At 43.3% G+C, this 14,220-nt stretch overlaps 1 protein-coding gene across 1 annotated transcript in view; it reads left to right on the top strand.

The window, feature by feature from the left end:
- Positions 1-14,220, top strand: part of CFAP54 (cilia and flagella associated protein 54) — a 135,129-nt gene that overhangs the window by 89,525 nt on the left and 31,384 nt on the right. Inside the window, exons 50-56 of the mRNA XM_066634493.1 lie at positions 277-363; positions 3,138-3,260; positions 3,832-3,885; positions 6,498-6,714; positions 8,466-8,569; positions 10,901-11,070; positions 12,618-12,711. Of these exons, the coding sequence (XP_066490590.1) occupies positions 277-363; positions 3,138-3,260; positions 3,832-3,885; positions 6,498-6,714; positions 8,466-8,569; positions 10,901-11,070; positions 12,618-12,711 (849 nt within the window). The remainder of the gene's footprint in view (positions 1-276; positions 364-3,137; positions 3,261-3,831; positions 3,886-6,497; positions 6,715-8,465; positions 8,570-10,900; positions 11,071-12,617; positions 12,712-14,220) is intronic.

Raw genomic sequence — 14,220 nt, 5'->3', positions numbered from 1 at the left:
TGTTGCTTACAGGTTGACAAATCAGCTGTGGCTGAATACGCAGCAAAGACAGACCATAGGATGGATTTCCAGCACACACAAAGATTGTCTACAACTACCCAATACCACACCTGAATGTTCAGGGAAGTGATAGAGATACAAAAGCACTGTAGGAATACGAACAGAAAGGAGGAGACTTTGAGCATCAGCAATGCTTGGCTACCAGCCCTTAGAAATGCTAGGATCCAACATTTAGGAATACTAATCTATGGATTACTAATCTCAACTTCTTTGCAGATTTTGCCACTGTTCACATTGTATCAATATTTCGTTTCTGAAATTTGCCGGGATGCTGTTAAAAGTATCGAAGGAAGAATTCTCAAGGTAATGTGACAAATATAACCATCAAGCAACACATTTCATTTTTCATCTATCATTTGATTGAACTTGGTCACTAACGGCCAAATCCTATTGGCGTTCCACCAGCGGTAACTGCCTTACAGCAGCCGTAACACAAATTACAATTGTGATGGAGTTGCATGCTGCTAGAGTGCTGGTAAGAAGGCTGGAGCCTTCCCCCCGCACACTGATGAACACATGAAGGCTGTGATAGGGCTTGGCAATGGGCAGATTGTGTCTGGGAAAGGGGCAGGTTCAGCAACAGCAGCATCTGCCAAATTTAAGCCCACTTCCTGGACCTAATCCCCTAACCTGGACCTGCACAGATGTTTGAGATTTGTTCCCTTTCCTGAGAAGACCTCCACAACTACTCCCCCCTGCAGGAAGCAGCACAGGCCGTTTCAGTGTGGCTGCACCTGTTGGGGGGGGGGGGGGAGGATAGGATTGGACCCTAAATTAATTTCTACTGCTGACTTTATTTTATGGCCATTAAGCAGAAAAAAATACTTTATGAGGAAAGTATTTTGTACATGAGCTATTCAGTTTTTCCTGTTCATACCTTGTAAAACTTGTGATAAGGTGAAACACCTTCTCATTTTCAAGCTATGATGAAGACTATGTGGCATTGGCATCACATATCAACAAGAGATCTAGTGTTAGGACTGATGCGCATAACCTTGCTAGCAGGTGGATAGTAGGATATATGGATTGATTTTGTGTGAATGGAGCAGCCTTGCATTTTATTATACCACTGCTGAACTAACTTGTATTAGAATGTTGGGTTATGAGATGAAGCCATTGGTTATTATCATATAGGCTATTCAAACTCAGCCTATACATGCTTAACACACATTTCATTCTGCTTTCTGGGACATATGACTCAAGCTATAGCACAGAATGTATTTGTTTTCTGAAAAGAAAAAGGCTTTACTTCAACCAAATGTAAAGCATTTAATCATAGTTTAATCATAGGTAGGCTTCACTTACAGACCCTGTTTTCAATCACAGAGTTCAGTCCAAGGATGTGCCGGAGCCACACCCCCAAGTCTCGAGTCTAGCCCTACTCCCCTTGACTCAAGTCAAAGTGAGTCATAATGGGCAACCTTTGAGACTCATCCAGAGGTGTTTTTAGAGTTAGTTTGTGTTAGAGTATTTCAGAAAAGTGAGTCAATCACAGCCCCACAGAATAAACAGAAGTGCTGGGGCGGTGCATGTCAGAGTTGTTGTTTAACATTCCCTGGATGTTCCTATCACATCTGTCACCAGCTATGTTTGTTTGAAGTCCTTCAACCAATCAACACCTGCATTTTCATCATTTTGTTGATCATAAAAACAAAATCTGTGCTGTGTTGTTCAAGTAAATGCAGCAGTGCAGAAAAGCGATTGGTTCCATAGTGACGACCCCCCCTTGACATCATGACTTCAGATTCCACCCTCAGAAAGAGTGGCCATGGATTGACCAACAGGAAGGAAAGGAGGGAGGCATCCAAGCTCAGCAAGGCAGGAGGGGATGGGCAGCGCAAGCGAGGAGACTGAAGCCGCAGGCTGGGTGGAGGGTTGCATGCAGCAGCCATGAGGCTGACTACCCAATCCTTTGCAACTCTACTCCAAAGTCTGAGTCTCATTGCTGACCACAGGGCTTCCTCCCAGGTAACTGTGGAGGAAAGGACAGTTCATTCATTCATTCATTCATTCATTCATTCATTCATTCATTCATTCATTCATCTCTCCCTTGTCAAGACAGAGACAAGAAAAAGGCATGCCACCCCCCTTCGGCCAATAGATTACTCATCCCTTCTGAGATAGATAAGATAGCCCACTCCCCCCCTCTGTCCTGGCTCCCCCCTCTGGTTCCTCCTCCCAGCCTCCTGCAGCCAACTAGTCCCCTCCTTTCCCCTGGAATCAACCTACCCTGTACCCTCTGTCTTCCAAGCCTGCTGCTCACACCAGATTGAATGCTGGGTGCAGGATTGTGCCACAAGGCCTTTCAGGGTGTGGAAGTGGAATAATAATAATAATAATTACTCGAGTCTACAAGTCAAAACTCAGTTCCGAAAAAGATAAACTAGTCAAGAGTCGCTTCTGGGTTCAAAGACACATGTAAGTCGATATGCCAATAAAGGTTTCAGAACAGAACAGAACAGAACAGACACATGTAAGTCAAATGTGTATGCATGAATAGTAAAAATGAGTGTTTTGGTGAATTGAGACTGAGTCATCTGAGTGATATCCATCCCTAGCTCAGCCCTGACATATACGAATTGATAATGGAATGCTCCTTTCTGCATGATCAAAGTGAGTTCCCAACCTCGCCCCCTATGTCAATAGCCATCCCATTTTGACTTTATAGGGCAGAGGGAACTGACTTCCAGTATGGCACCTGTCTTTTAACCAAATAATCACTTGAAGCCAAAGGACTTGTTCCTGAGTTACCTCAGGGGTGTGGCTCCTTCTGATACTGCTTCAATAGTATATAACTCCCCAGATCACATTGAAGGGCTCCTTGAAGTAGTCATTTTCTAAATTAGTTTTTTTTTTCTCCTGGAATGCTGTGAGCATAAGAAGTAATTGTGCTATCAATTCTTGATTTAAATATCAGCAGTGGCAGTGCAGTGACCTAAGTAAACCTCTGTCACTACATGGTCACTATTTTTTTTCTTCTGTCAAAAGCCTCACTGGTTATGTACAAACCCTTGTGTGGAACTGTCATGACTAAGGCCATCTTGTGTAAGGCTAAACTTTCTTCTTCTTTTTTTAAGATTAAAGTGCTTACAGATTTAGGATTTTTCTCTGATGCTTTCAATGAAATATGTATAATTAACCATGGAGAGAAAATTCCCTGGAAACTACCTTCTGTCTACAGGCTTACTTCAAAGCTTCCGGTAAAAATGCTTACTTCATTCAAAATATGGTAGTGAATAATGTCTCCCTTGCACCTAGCACCAGTTGTGGGTTCTGGGCTCTTTGTAGGCTTCTTTGAAATGGAATATGCCAGGTACTTTTTCCAGTGGAAAGCTTGGCCACTGTTATTTTTGTCTTCCCACTTTTTTGAATGTCTGCATACTCTGGATGAGAGGGTTTCCATTTTCTTCTCTCTTCTGAAATGCATTTTATTCTCCCTTGTAGCCACAGCTTGACTCTGCAGAGGAGCTAATGCAAATAAATAAATTAATTAATGTGAGAGCTAAGCCGAGCATGAATAGAAAAATTTTTTTTAAGGCTGGAATCCTATCCACACTTATCTGGGAGCAAGTGCCATTGACTATAATGGAACTTCCTTCTGAGTAAACATGTATAGGATTGGGCTGTAAGTCATATTGGTCATTTTGTTTATTTGGCTGCAAGTTGGAATAATGTTCTATCACTGTCACTGTTTCAGTTCTCCTGATTTTGTTTGGAAATACATTCTCTTTTGCCATGTAATGTTCATTGCTATGTTTTATTAAATTGTAGGTTTTTGCAAAGTTTGATACATCACAACCCATCATGACAAATTGTAATCTCCAGGTAAGAAAACAGCGGTAAATAAAATCAACTACCAGCCCAGTCCAACTAACCCCTCCTGCCGATGCAGCCTTCCCACCGAAGCATGTGTTGCATCTGCAGGGGGGGTGTGTCCCAGAGGTTTCCACCAGGCTTAGGGGTAAGCCTGCGCTGTCTGAATGTGTTTGACCTGCTCCAGAGATTTTGCTGTTGCAAATCTGAGTGGACCCAGGAAGGCGGATTAAGGCCAAGAAGGGAACAGGATATTGGTACTGCCTCTGCAGCTGATACCACCCCTTTCCCAGCTTCAACACAGCCCTTTCCCACCTCTGTGTCTGCCCTAGTCCTCCCCCTCTATGCCCCACTGTGCCTCCCACCCATGCTGACATACTGGCACTGGGGATGTTCCTGGCTCTGCTGACACATGGCTACACTCTGCTTGTGACAACAACCTGGCTGTACTCTATGTTGTGTCACCTTTGTGATAGCCATAAAGAACACTGAGCCACAGGAACACAATTTCTGGTGTGCCAGAGGTCCCAAGATGAGCCTAATTGCATTAGGTCTGTTCTTTTAGTGTTAGGGCAGCAAACAAGGATTGGATACTTCTTGACCAATCTGTTTGGTGATTGATTCCTCCCCCCACCCAGGCATGCCACCACCATGCACACCCTTAGGCTAAATCCTATACATACTTCCTTGGGAGTAAGTCTCATTGAGTATAGAGATATTTACTTCTGAGTAAACATGTATAGGATTGGATAGTTAGGTTCCAATTTGGTGCACACTTGGGAGTAAGTCTCTTGAAGCTCAGTAGGGCTTACTTCTGAGTAGATATGGCTACGATGATGCTTTTAGGTACCTTGGCTGAAGTGTTAAATGAGAGGAAATTCTAGTATCCTCTGTACTAATGTGAGGTGTTGCCAGAAAGCTGGAAGTTAAGTCTGAAAGCACTGCTGCTTTTGGCCTGGCCAGACCTATTCTCTTTTTCTCACCAGCTTGCAGGCAACTCTTCCAGCTGAGAGGATGCCCAACAGCCCTCCGTATTATTGCATAAGACTGTGGGCAATCCTGTAATTGTGTGCAATGGCATTTTCTACATTGCTAAGCACAGTTCCAGGTTCTGCTTCTGAATCAATGCGTGAATCCTGTGTGAAATTAGAGCATGCTCCAGAGGTCTCTGAATCATTGCAGAAGCATCTGAAGCGCTGATACCTGCTGGTCACAAGCAGTACCTCATATGCCACTTAATACTGTGTCAGATACCATTTCTGACTTAGTAGGAACCCAGCACACAAAATGACATCTAAGGATTTGTTTATAAATTTGTCATGGACTAAGCACTCTCAGTATAATTTAAAAGGGAAATAGATGTCCATCTTAAATTCATCACAAACCCTCTTTGGGCACAATCCTAACTGGCACATAGGCCAGCATAAGTCCCCCGGGAGTGGGGGTGGCGTGGGGAGTGGGGGAGCCTCCATGGAAGGAAGCCGCATCGGTGCATCTAGAAGCCTCTGCGGCGGCTTCCTCACTGCCGCTTGTGTCAGTGCACCCACGCCAACACAAGCGGCAATGGTAGGCAAGGGGGGGCGGGGAGGAGGCAAGAGGGGGTGTTTCTGGACAGGAGGAGGGCAGGCGATGGGCGGCCCCAGGGGCGGGTGCACAGGGAGCTGGGGGCGGGGCTGGGACCCAGCAGTTATGTCAGATCCCAACCCCCGTCCCCGCAGAGAATGGAGGGGCTTCAAGCCATTCCGCTCTCCTTGTACATGCGCCACTTCCAGTTGTGGCGCAGGTCCGAGGAGACCCATTGGGGCGAGCAGCCCTTACCCAAGGGTAAGGGGAAGAGCTCCCCCTTGCTTCTGGCTGAGTCGCTGCAGCCAATGAACCTGCGTTGGATGTAGCACAAGCCTCCTGGCTTGCCTGCTCTAGCACAGGTTTGGATTGCGTCCTTTGTCACTTAAGAGAGAGGTGTGTGTGTGTGTGTGTGTGTGTGTGTGTGTGTGTATAAAGAATGTTTCACGACACAGTGTTTTGGAAAAGATAAAGTCCTTTTCTTTACTAATGAAAGTAAGAAAGATTATATTAAGTTGTACCCGCTTCCTTCTTTATACTGTACATACCTATTCTGTTCCTGAAAGTAGCCCTAATAGTGAAAATTTGGATAACAAGTACATTTATTACATTATGGGTGCAATCCACAAATGCCCTTGACTGGCGCAAGTCCCTTCTGCCAGCCCAGAGGTGTTGTGAAAGTGCCATCAAGCACTTTTGTGCCACTGGAAGCAGAAAGAGGCTGACAAAGGCCTCACAGCGCTGGCGCACTAGCTGTGTCCAGCCAGTGTGGGAGTTGGGGCGGCGGGGAGAGGGTGGGAGGCATTCTAAGGTGGGGGAGGGCAGTCAGGGGGAGGGCCCATGAGGGGGCCAAGGAAGAGCAGGTGTGGGGTCAGGATCCTGCTCAGGATCCAGAGAACCCCACTCCTGGGCAACTTGGTGCAGTGCCAGGCTGTTTGGATCTGTGTCACCTCTTTTGGGGGAAGAGTGTATTATTTGTATCATCCATTACATTAAATCAATTGCATTTTTATTACACATATGTTCACATAGTTTAATGTGATTTCCTTTTAATTTTAAAGGTATTAGAAGATGTATTCAACAGGTCTCTACACTCATTCTGGTCTTCGTTGTGTGAGCCACGAATTATGAATAACTTCATGTTAGCAAAAATGCATTTCATTATTTGTGTAGCTGCAACATTAAACTGTATTCCTGAAAAAGTGCCGAAAACCATGTATTGCACAGATAGCGACACCTTACGGAAGGGTGGAAAAACTGCAGATGCTGTCATGAAAGGTACTAGTAACAAGCAGATGAAAATATATCTTCTTGTTTCTGGTAAACATTCTGTTTTGGAAGGTTAACTAGCTGATTTCACTGGAAGAGTTATAATTGTTTAAATAGTTCCCATTGGAATTAAACAGTTTTAAAATGTGCTTAACTTTTGCTGAATTGTGCCTTCTGTTTTCAGTCTTGAAAATTTTAGCTGTGTCCTGCAGCCAACCGCAGAGGATGTTCATGCATCCTAAAAATGTGTTGTAGACAAAATATTTCTCCATTTATTCACAGGTTTCCCTCTTGAGCCTAGACTTAACTGAAGGCTTTGATCAGGGCTTCACTGAACTGTTATGTAATGTTTTTTATCCTGTTCTTCTATCCTTCTGTCCTTCTACCTTAAGGAAGCCTTTATTATAGAATTAATATGACTAGGAAGGTGTCACAGTTGGCTGGGCTCCCTATATTCACCCCCTCACAAATACTGAGAAATTCTTTGTCCAGGTTTCAATAAGGAGAGCTTTTTTAAAAAACTGGTCTCAAGATTTAGTGCTGCTTTCTTTCCTTCCTGTTTCCATCCGTCCTTAGGAAGAGATATGGCAGTCACTTGCTATAAGGAGTGATATTCATTTTCAGGACAGCTTCTTTCAGGATAGATTCCTTCCTTTGCATATTATGACAGAAGCAAAAAAGCACTACTTCCCGTTCCCAGTTGGATTAAGTTATGAGTTGAGGAATAAACAGCATCTGGGGGGCTTCTCCCATTACAGATTGTGATGCACTTCATTAGTTTTACATTTGGGAGCATTCTGGGATGATGTATTTAGGGCAGTTACATGGGCCTTTACACATTCTCTTTGTAAGAAGCATTATAAAATCAACAGTCTGTCATTTGCAAAGGCTGCCTTTGGGCATAGAAAAACTGCTGACAGTTTTGGACTAGTTCTCTATAATTTTCTGGGAGGATACAGTATTCTTTTTGAAAAATATATATATTTTAAATTTTCTCTTTGTGCTGTTCAATCCTCTCTAAATTCTTGGGCTTCTTAGGAAATGAGCCTTCCGTTCTCTGTAGGGGATTTGAAAATAACTTTATGGTTATGCCCTGTACGTTCTACCATGATACATGAGATAACCTAGAGAATGCCCAACTGGGTCCTTATCTGTGAATTGTAGTTCTTGAGTTATTTTCTCTACCCCAGTTAGTGCTTCTCTACCCCATCCACTTGAAACAAAATTTATTTATTTGCAAATATTGTTTGTAAATAAATAGGAGAAGATGGAATCTTGATTCTTTGTCTATAGTCTTACAGACCACAATCCTAAACACACTTATCTGGGTTAAGTTCCATTGAACACTGTGGCATTTCTGGGTTGACGTGTCTTGGATTGCTCTATAAATACTGTGATAAGCTGAGGAATCTGGGTTAGTGATGAGAAATGAGCATCTTCCCTATATGTCAGTGTGGCTGCTGTAAAAGTTGTCTTCCAAACTTTTTGATGTTACCCTTTCAGCGTTTTGTTGGCTTCTGCTTTACAAATTATCAGCTGGGAGACTACAGGAAGGGTGAACCATTCCTAGAGACAAAACTCATTCTTTTCCTACATATCTCCTGCACTAGTAGCAGAGCCCGTGCATTCTGGAATGGCGCTGGAAACATCAAGAAGGATAACACACAGATACCAAGAAGGATAAACAACCAATAGCTGTTTTCAGTGCTTCTTTGCTTTAGTCGCTCCAAATTTGACAATATACTTTCTTTTTTACAAAGGTTTTGTACTGACTGCAGTATTTGTAGCTGGAAAGCGAGAACCAAATGTCATGATTGTGGAACTTGAAAAATTTAAAGAAACTTTAAATATCGCCATGTTAAAGGTAATAGTATTATTTAGTGTGTGAAAATTTATTTTCCCTATGATTAATAAAATAACATTTTTTTCATATGTCACAAGGAGCAATTTATTCCTGATATAGGAAACCAATTTAAAACACAATTTGTCTGGTGAGTGTTGGCTATAATTTGCTTGAAGCAGTTAGAGATTGTAAATCAAGGCTCTTCAGAAATTGACATGAAATATATTTGGTTTCATTCCACTACTCGAAGACAAATTCCAATTTGAAGAAAAAAAAACCCAAACCAAAACTAACTCCCAACAAACTATGAACATTCAAAATGTGGGATACATTTTTAATGTGAACAAGAACAATACATTTGTTTAAAGAACCAATTGTTATGTGACTAGTCATTAAAATGTATCCATTTAAATGAGTGTCCAGAATATGAAACTTGGACCACACATACCCTTAAATAAAAAAAAGTACCCATAGCATTTAAGTCCTGTGGATTCCAGTGGGAAATGTGTAGTTTTGCCCTATGCTTGTGACTTGAAGATATGCTACAAGATTTGTTGAAGGTTTGCTAGACAGCTTGAAAAGTCTTGAATGCATTTCTATAGGAAACTCTTCTTTAGGAAGCTTCTTCATGCAATTGACACTCCAATCAATTAAACTCTTTGATATCTACTACACCCAAATACTAGTAATAAAGCAAGGTATATTCATTCCCCTGCTAACCCCTACTAACTGGGTAAGAGGCACTTTTTCAAGTGGGTGCTCCTCTTTTTAGCGGGGGGGAGGGGAGAGTAACTGGCCTGCCTCACCCCAGTAGTGTCTTTTCAAGTGGCTGTCTGCTGGTGTTGTTTTGCATTTTTTAAAATTGTGAGCCTTTTTGGGACAGGGAGCCATTAGATATTTAATTTTCTCTGTAAACCGCTTTGTGAACGTTTCGTTGAAAAGCGGTATATAAATACTGTTAATAATAATAATAATGTTAATTTAGTATAGTCTTCTTCCTTAATGAAAGTCATCACCATTCAGTATTCTGTATACCATGTCATAAACCATGTCCTGTTTGTACTGAATTTCTTTATTCAGAGCAGTGACTGAGTGAACACTTCTGACAGAATAGGGTTAATACTGAAAGCCCATTCAAGTCTTCTCAAGCTTTCTAGCAAGCCTTGGGCAGCCCACTCCTATTCTTCCCTAGAATCCAGGGTTACAGTGGCACAAAAATGCCTACTGCTATATCCTATGGGGCCAGGGAAGCAGTGGCAGGTCTCCTCAGGGTAAGGGAACAAATATTCCCTTAACATGTGCAATACCCAGGCAGCCCCAATGGGTCTCCTTAGATCTACGCCTGCTATTGAACGGGAGCAGAACCAAGAAGACCTGTGTTAGGTTTCCCAGCCTGGGAGGGGGTTAGGATATGATGGCAGAGCCTTCCGTTGTCTCTGCCTTCTCCTGGGCCTGCTCCTCCCCTCCCCTGCCCTCCCCCTGTCCAGTTCTGCCTCCTTCGCGCCCTCCCCCCCACCCTGAAAAGCGCTACTGCTGGGCATACTCACGGCCAGGAGCGCTCAGTCTCCATCTTCTGGCACTGGGCTCAGCACCAGCATCGTGTTGTTGGCTCCAGTGCAAAAGTGCCTTACAGCACCTTTGCAACAGCCTGGGTTGGTGGCACCGGCAGAGCATTGTTGCTGCTGCCCACAGGGTTGGGCTCAAGTCTTCTTGTAAATCTGGTACCTTTGCTATTTTCAGTTGTTTGTGTGATTATCACTGACTTTGAGTAAATCAGCAAACATGATTAATTTTGTCTGTGTAAAATGTAAAATTTGTTCTGTATCTGCTATCTTGTGATTATTTTTCATTTACAGTTGTGTGCTTTAAGCATTCTTTTTTATTTGGATTCGTAACTCTTGCTTTTTACACTTGTACGTTCTTCCGAGTCAGACCATTGGTCCATCAGTACTGTCTGTTCTACACTGATTGGTAGGAGCTTTCTAGATTTTCAGACGGGGGGGAGGGATGTCTTCCCCAGGCCTGCCTGGAGATAACTTGGGACTTTCTGCATATGGAGCATATGCTGTACCATTGAGCTACATCTTCCCTTCTGAAGCAGGTAGCAGCTCTGATGAATAGGGAAAAGGGTGATTTTCATTAGAAACACAAAATGAGGGAGAAGGGTTTAATACCCCCTTCATGCATGCATACCCCCTTCAATCATCTCAGTTCTGATTGGGCCCCATGCAGCTCCCATTTCAGTAAACCACACACAAATACGCAACCTACGTGCAACATGTTTGAGTAGATTTTGAAAGCATTTTTAATTGGCTCTTTAACAGCTAAGTCATATAATTTTTACTGTTTTAGGGAATTTTATTGGCAGAAGCTGAAGAAAGGATTACTTTCATTCTTGAAAGCATGCAGATTAAATATGGCACACTGATTAATGAGTGTTCAGCTGCAGAATTAGAGACTGTGATTGAAGCAAAGCTTCAGCTTGCAGCTATTGCTCAACAGAGACTTCAAACAACACTCAGGTAAATAAAAAGGCAATTATTGCTGTTTTGTGGGCGCTCTCCTATGATGCTGTTCTATTTGTTTCATTTTTTAAAAAATGATCTTTTTTCTATTATATACATTAAAACTACGTTGGGAAGACATTTACTCACTAATACGTAATATACATAATGTAAGGTATTCAGCAGATTTTTTTTAAAGCGGAGTTCATTCAAAATGGGGAACATAAATTTTTGAGTTTGCCTTTGAAAAAAGAAACAACATTTTGGGGAGTGTGAAGTGGCACTGACTCTGAGGGGAAGCACTGCCCCAGCTAGCCTGTCCCCTGGCTCCATTCTTTGGAGGAGCCAAGAGGGGAAGGGAGAGAGGGAAGAGGAGGAGGAGAGTCTTGCTCTGACCCTACACTCTAAAGCACGGGTGTCCAAAGTTTTTGGTTGGAGGGCCACATCATCTCTCTGACACTGTGTCAGGGGGAAAAAAGGAATTAATTTACATTTAAAATTTGAATAAATTTGCATAAGTTTACATAAATGAATATATTAAAGATGAACTTATATGAATGAATGAAGGTCTTGCAATAGCTAAAGGCATATAAAAGGCCTTGCACAAAGCAAGACTGACCTTGCATTTGATGCTGCTACTGCGTCGCAGACGTGAAACAACAAGCAGTGGAGGGAGCCCTCATCCCACTGCTCACGCGAGAGGTCAAACACTCACGCTGATAGCAGTTGCGTCGGGCCAGTGGGGGCTCCAACAAATCTCCAGAGGGTCAGAGGTTCACTGGAGACTGGGGGCTTCCTGAGGGCCGCATTAAGAAACCTCAAGGGCCGCATGTGGCCCCAGGGCCGGGGTTTGGGCACCCCTGCTCTAAAGGAACAAGCTGTATGTCCATTCCTTTTTCTTGGCTATAGGCAAGGAATGTGGATAGGGAACCTCCATCACAATTCCATATGTGCATGTGTGCCTTATTTGACCCTCCCAAATACTGTTCTTTCTTTCGTAATCTCATCCGCACCCCACACCTAGTGCATTGGGGAAGGAAATGAAAGAGGAGTGAGCTGGCAAAAAAAAAAAAAAGAACAAATACAGAGCAGTGGCAGAAGAGGCACATTGGAGAATGGGACAGTAAACATTTGTGCACCACATGGGATAGCAATTGTCTTTTGGTCCTCTGAGCCAGGTAGGTTTTGGCTGAGTCGGCTCCGTCCATTTTTTCTACTAAAACCATTAGACGAACCAAGCAAACAAAGCAAAATGTCACTCTCTGTCTTTTAGTGATTTTGCATACTGCTGTAATTACGTAACTATGGTACACTTTTCAACCCTGAAATAGGTATCCTCTCAGACTCTCATCTTGAATAGTTTAAGCCTGGAAAGTCTATAAGCAAGTTAATGTTGGAAACCATTAATATTTGGTTTAAATATAAGCTATAAGCATGCCTGTCAAAAACATCTATAGCTAATATTCCTTTTTTTCATTAATGAATCAAACTCAGTTGATGCACTTACTAGAAGGATTGCATTATTTAAGTGTATTTATGCTTACTTGGATTTTTGCTTATCACAGTGCTGCTTTGGTCTATTCTGCAATAAAACTTCTTCAGGATGCAAATGTGTTCAAGACACCAGATTTCCTACAGGCTAAACAGAGAACTGATGAGGTATATATTGATGTTGATTTTTGGTTGACAAGTTTTTGATGTTAAAGTAGCACAGTGTTGAAATTAGTATAATAGCTCAGTGCTACTTAACTCCCTTTGTGGCGATGCACATGGTGCACGCTGTAAATTTCAACTTCTGGAGGCCTCCTCAGGGTAAGGGAACATTTGTTCTCCTTCCCCAGGTAAGCCTGCCCTGGCTTGCTGGATCTATTTGGACTTGTGCCAGCTACATTGCTATCACAAGTCCAAGTCAGGGTATAAAGGCCGAGTAGGGGGAATAGGATATTGGTATGCACTGCTGCTGCTAATACCACCCCCTTCCTTTCCACAATCCACCCCGTCCCCATGCCCATCGTCACCCTGTTCCTCCTCTTCCCTGCCTTCCTTCCACCTCCTGTGCTGGTGCCAGCAAACACCTTTGATCCACTGGCAGATGAACCCAGCCACTCGCTGGGTGGTGGCCAAGCTGCACCAAAGGGCGTATTGCGTTTTGCGACAGTCATAAAGGAATTCCTCCAGCAGTATAAGGCTCAAATAGGATTGGGCCATTCATTTTTTTCATTATGCACGGTGCTGAACTTCACACCTTCCATGTTAAATTTTAAAATGATTTGTCTCTGAATTACTTCTGGTATTGTGTAGACAAATGTTCTGGTGGTGTAAGGTCCAAATAGAATTCATCAGTAAGTGCTTTTCTACAATACATAGGTATATTTTAAGCCAGGATTGTCAAACATAAGGTCTGTGGGCCAGATTTGGCCCCCACAAACTGTTTATCTGCCCCATCTGATAACTGGGCTCTCTTTGTGCTATCCTTTCAGCGGTGCGAATTCTGCCAAAACTCTGGGGTGGAGAAACAGAAGGAGACCTCAGAAGACAAGAAATGCTATGAGGCAGTGGTTCACAAACTTTGAGGGAGCTTTACTCCCTCAGTAAGTCCTTGCGGGGGAGGGGCTAGGACAGTGACTTGATCCCCGGATTGCGTTGCTAAGGTGGGGCAAGAGGGGGTGCTTTCACTTACTTTCAAGTAGGTAGGGCTGCAGCAGGCTGCAGGAGGTGCATGGAGCCCTGCTAAGCCCTCCACAGCGTTTCCCAAGGCTTGGAATATTCAGTAAAAGTGGGCACAAAGAACCTCCTGCAAAATGGATGTACTTTGTGTCTGCTTTTACAGAAGATTCCAAGCCTCCTGCAGCCTGCTGCAGCCCTACCTACTTGAATGTAATTGAAGTGTAAGTGTATGTGTCCCTCATAGGGGGTGATCCTGGGGATTGCTTCCCTGCCTCTCTTCTCCTGCCCCTTAAAGGAACGGGGGAACCTTTACACAAACTGGTGGGTCATGACCCACCAGTTTGAGAACCACTGCTATGAGTGAAGAGGCAGACCAAAAGTGATGAAAGAGGGAAATGCTGCGAAGGAACTGAGAAAGCCCAATTATCACTCAGACCGCCCTTTCAGCAGCTCTGCTTCTGCTGAAGCTTCACTTCACAGTGATCCTCTTAGCTGCTGAGC

Source organism: Tiliqua scincoides, chromosome 7 (assembly GCF_035046505.1).
Source record: "Tiliqua scincoides isolate rTilSci1 chromosome 7, rTilSci1.hap2, whole genome shotgun sequence".
In the NCBI taxonomy this organism is placed as follows: domain Eukaryota; kingdom Metazoa; phylum Chordata; class Lepidosauria; order Squamata; family Scincidae; genus Tiliqua; species Tiliqua scincoides.
The sequence above is the reverse complement of the archived record's forward strand: the minus strand, read 5'-3'. Positions and strand labels throughout refer to the sequence as shown.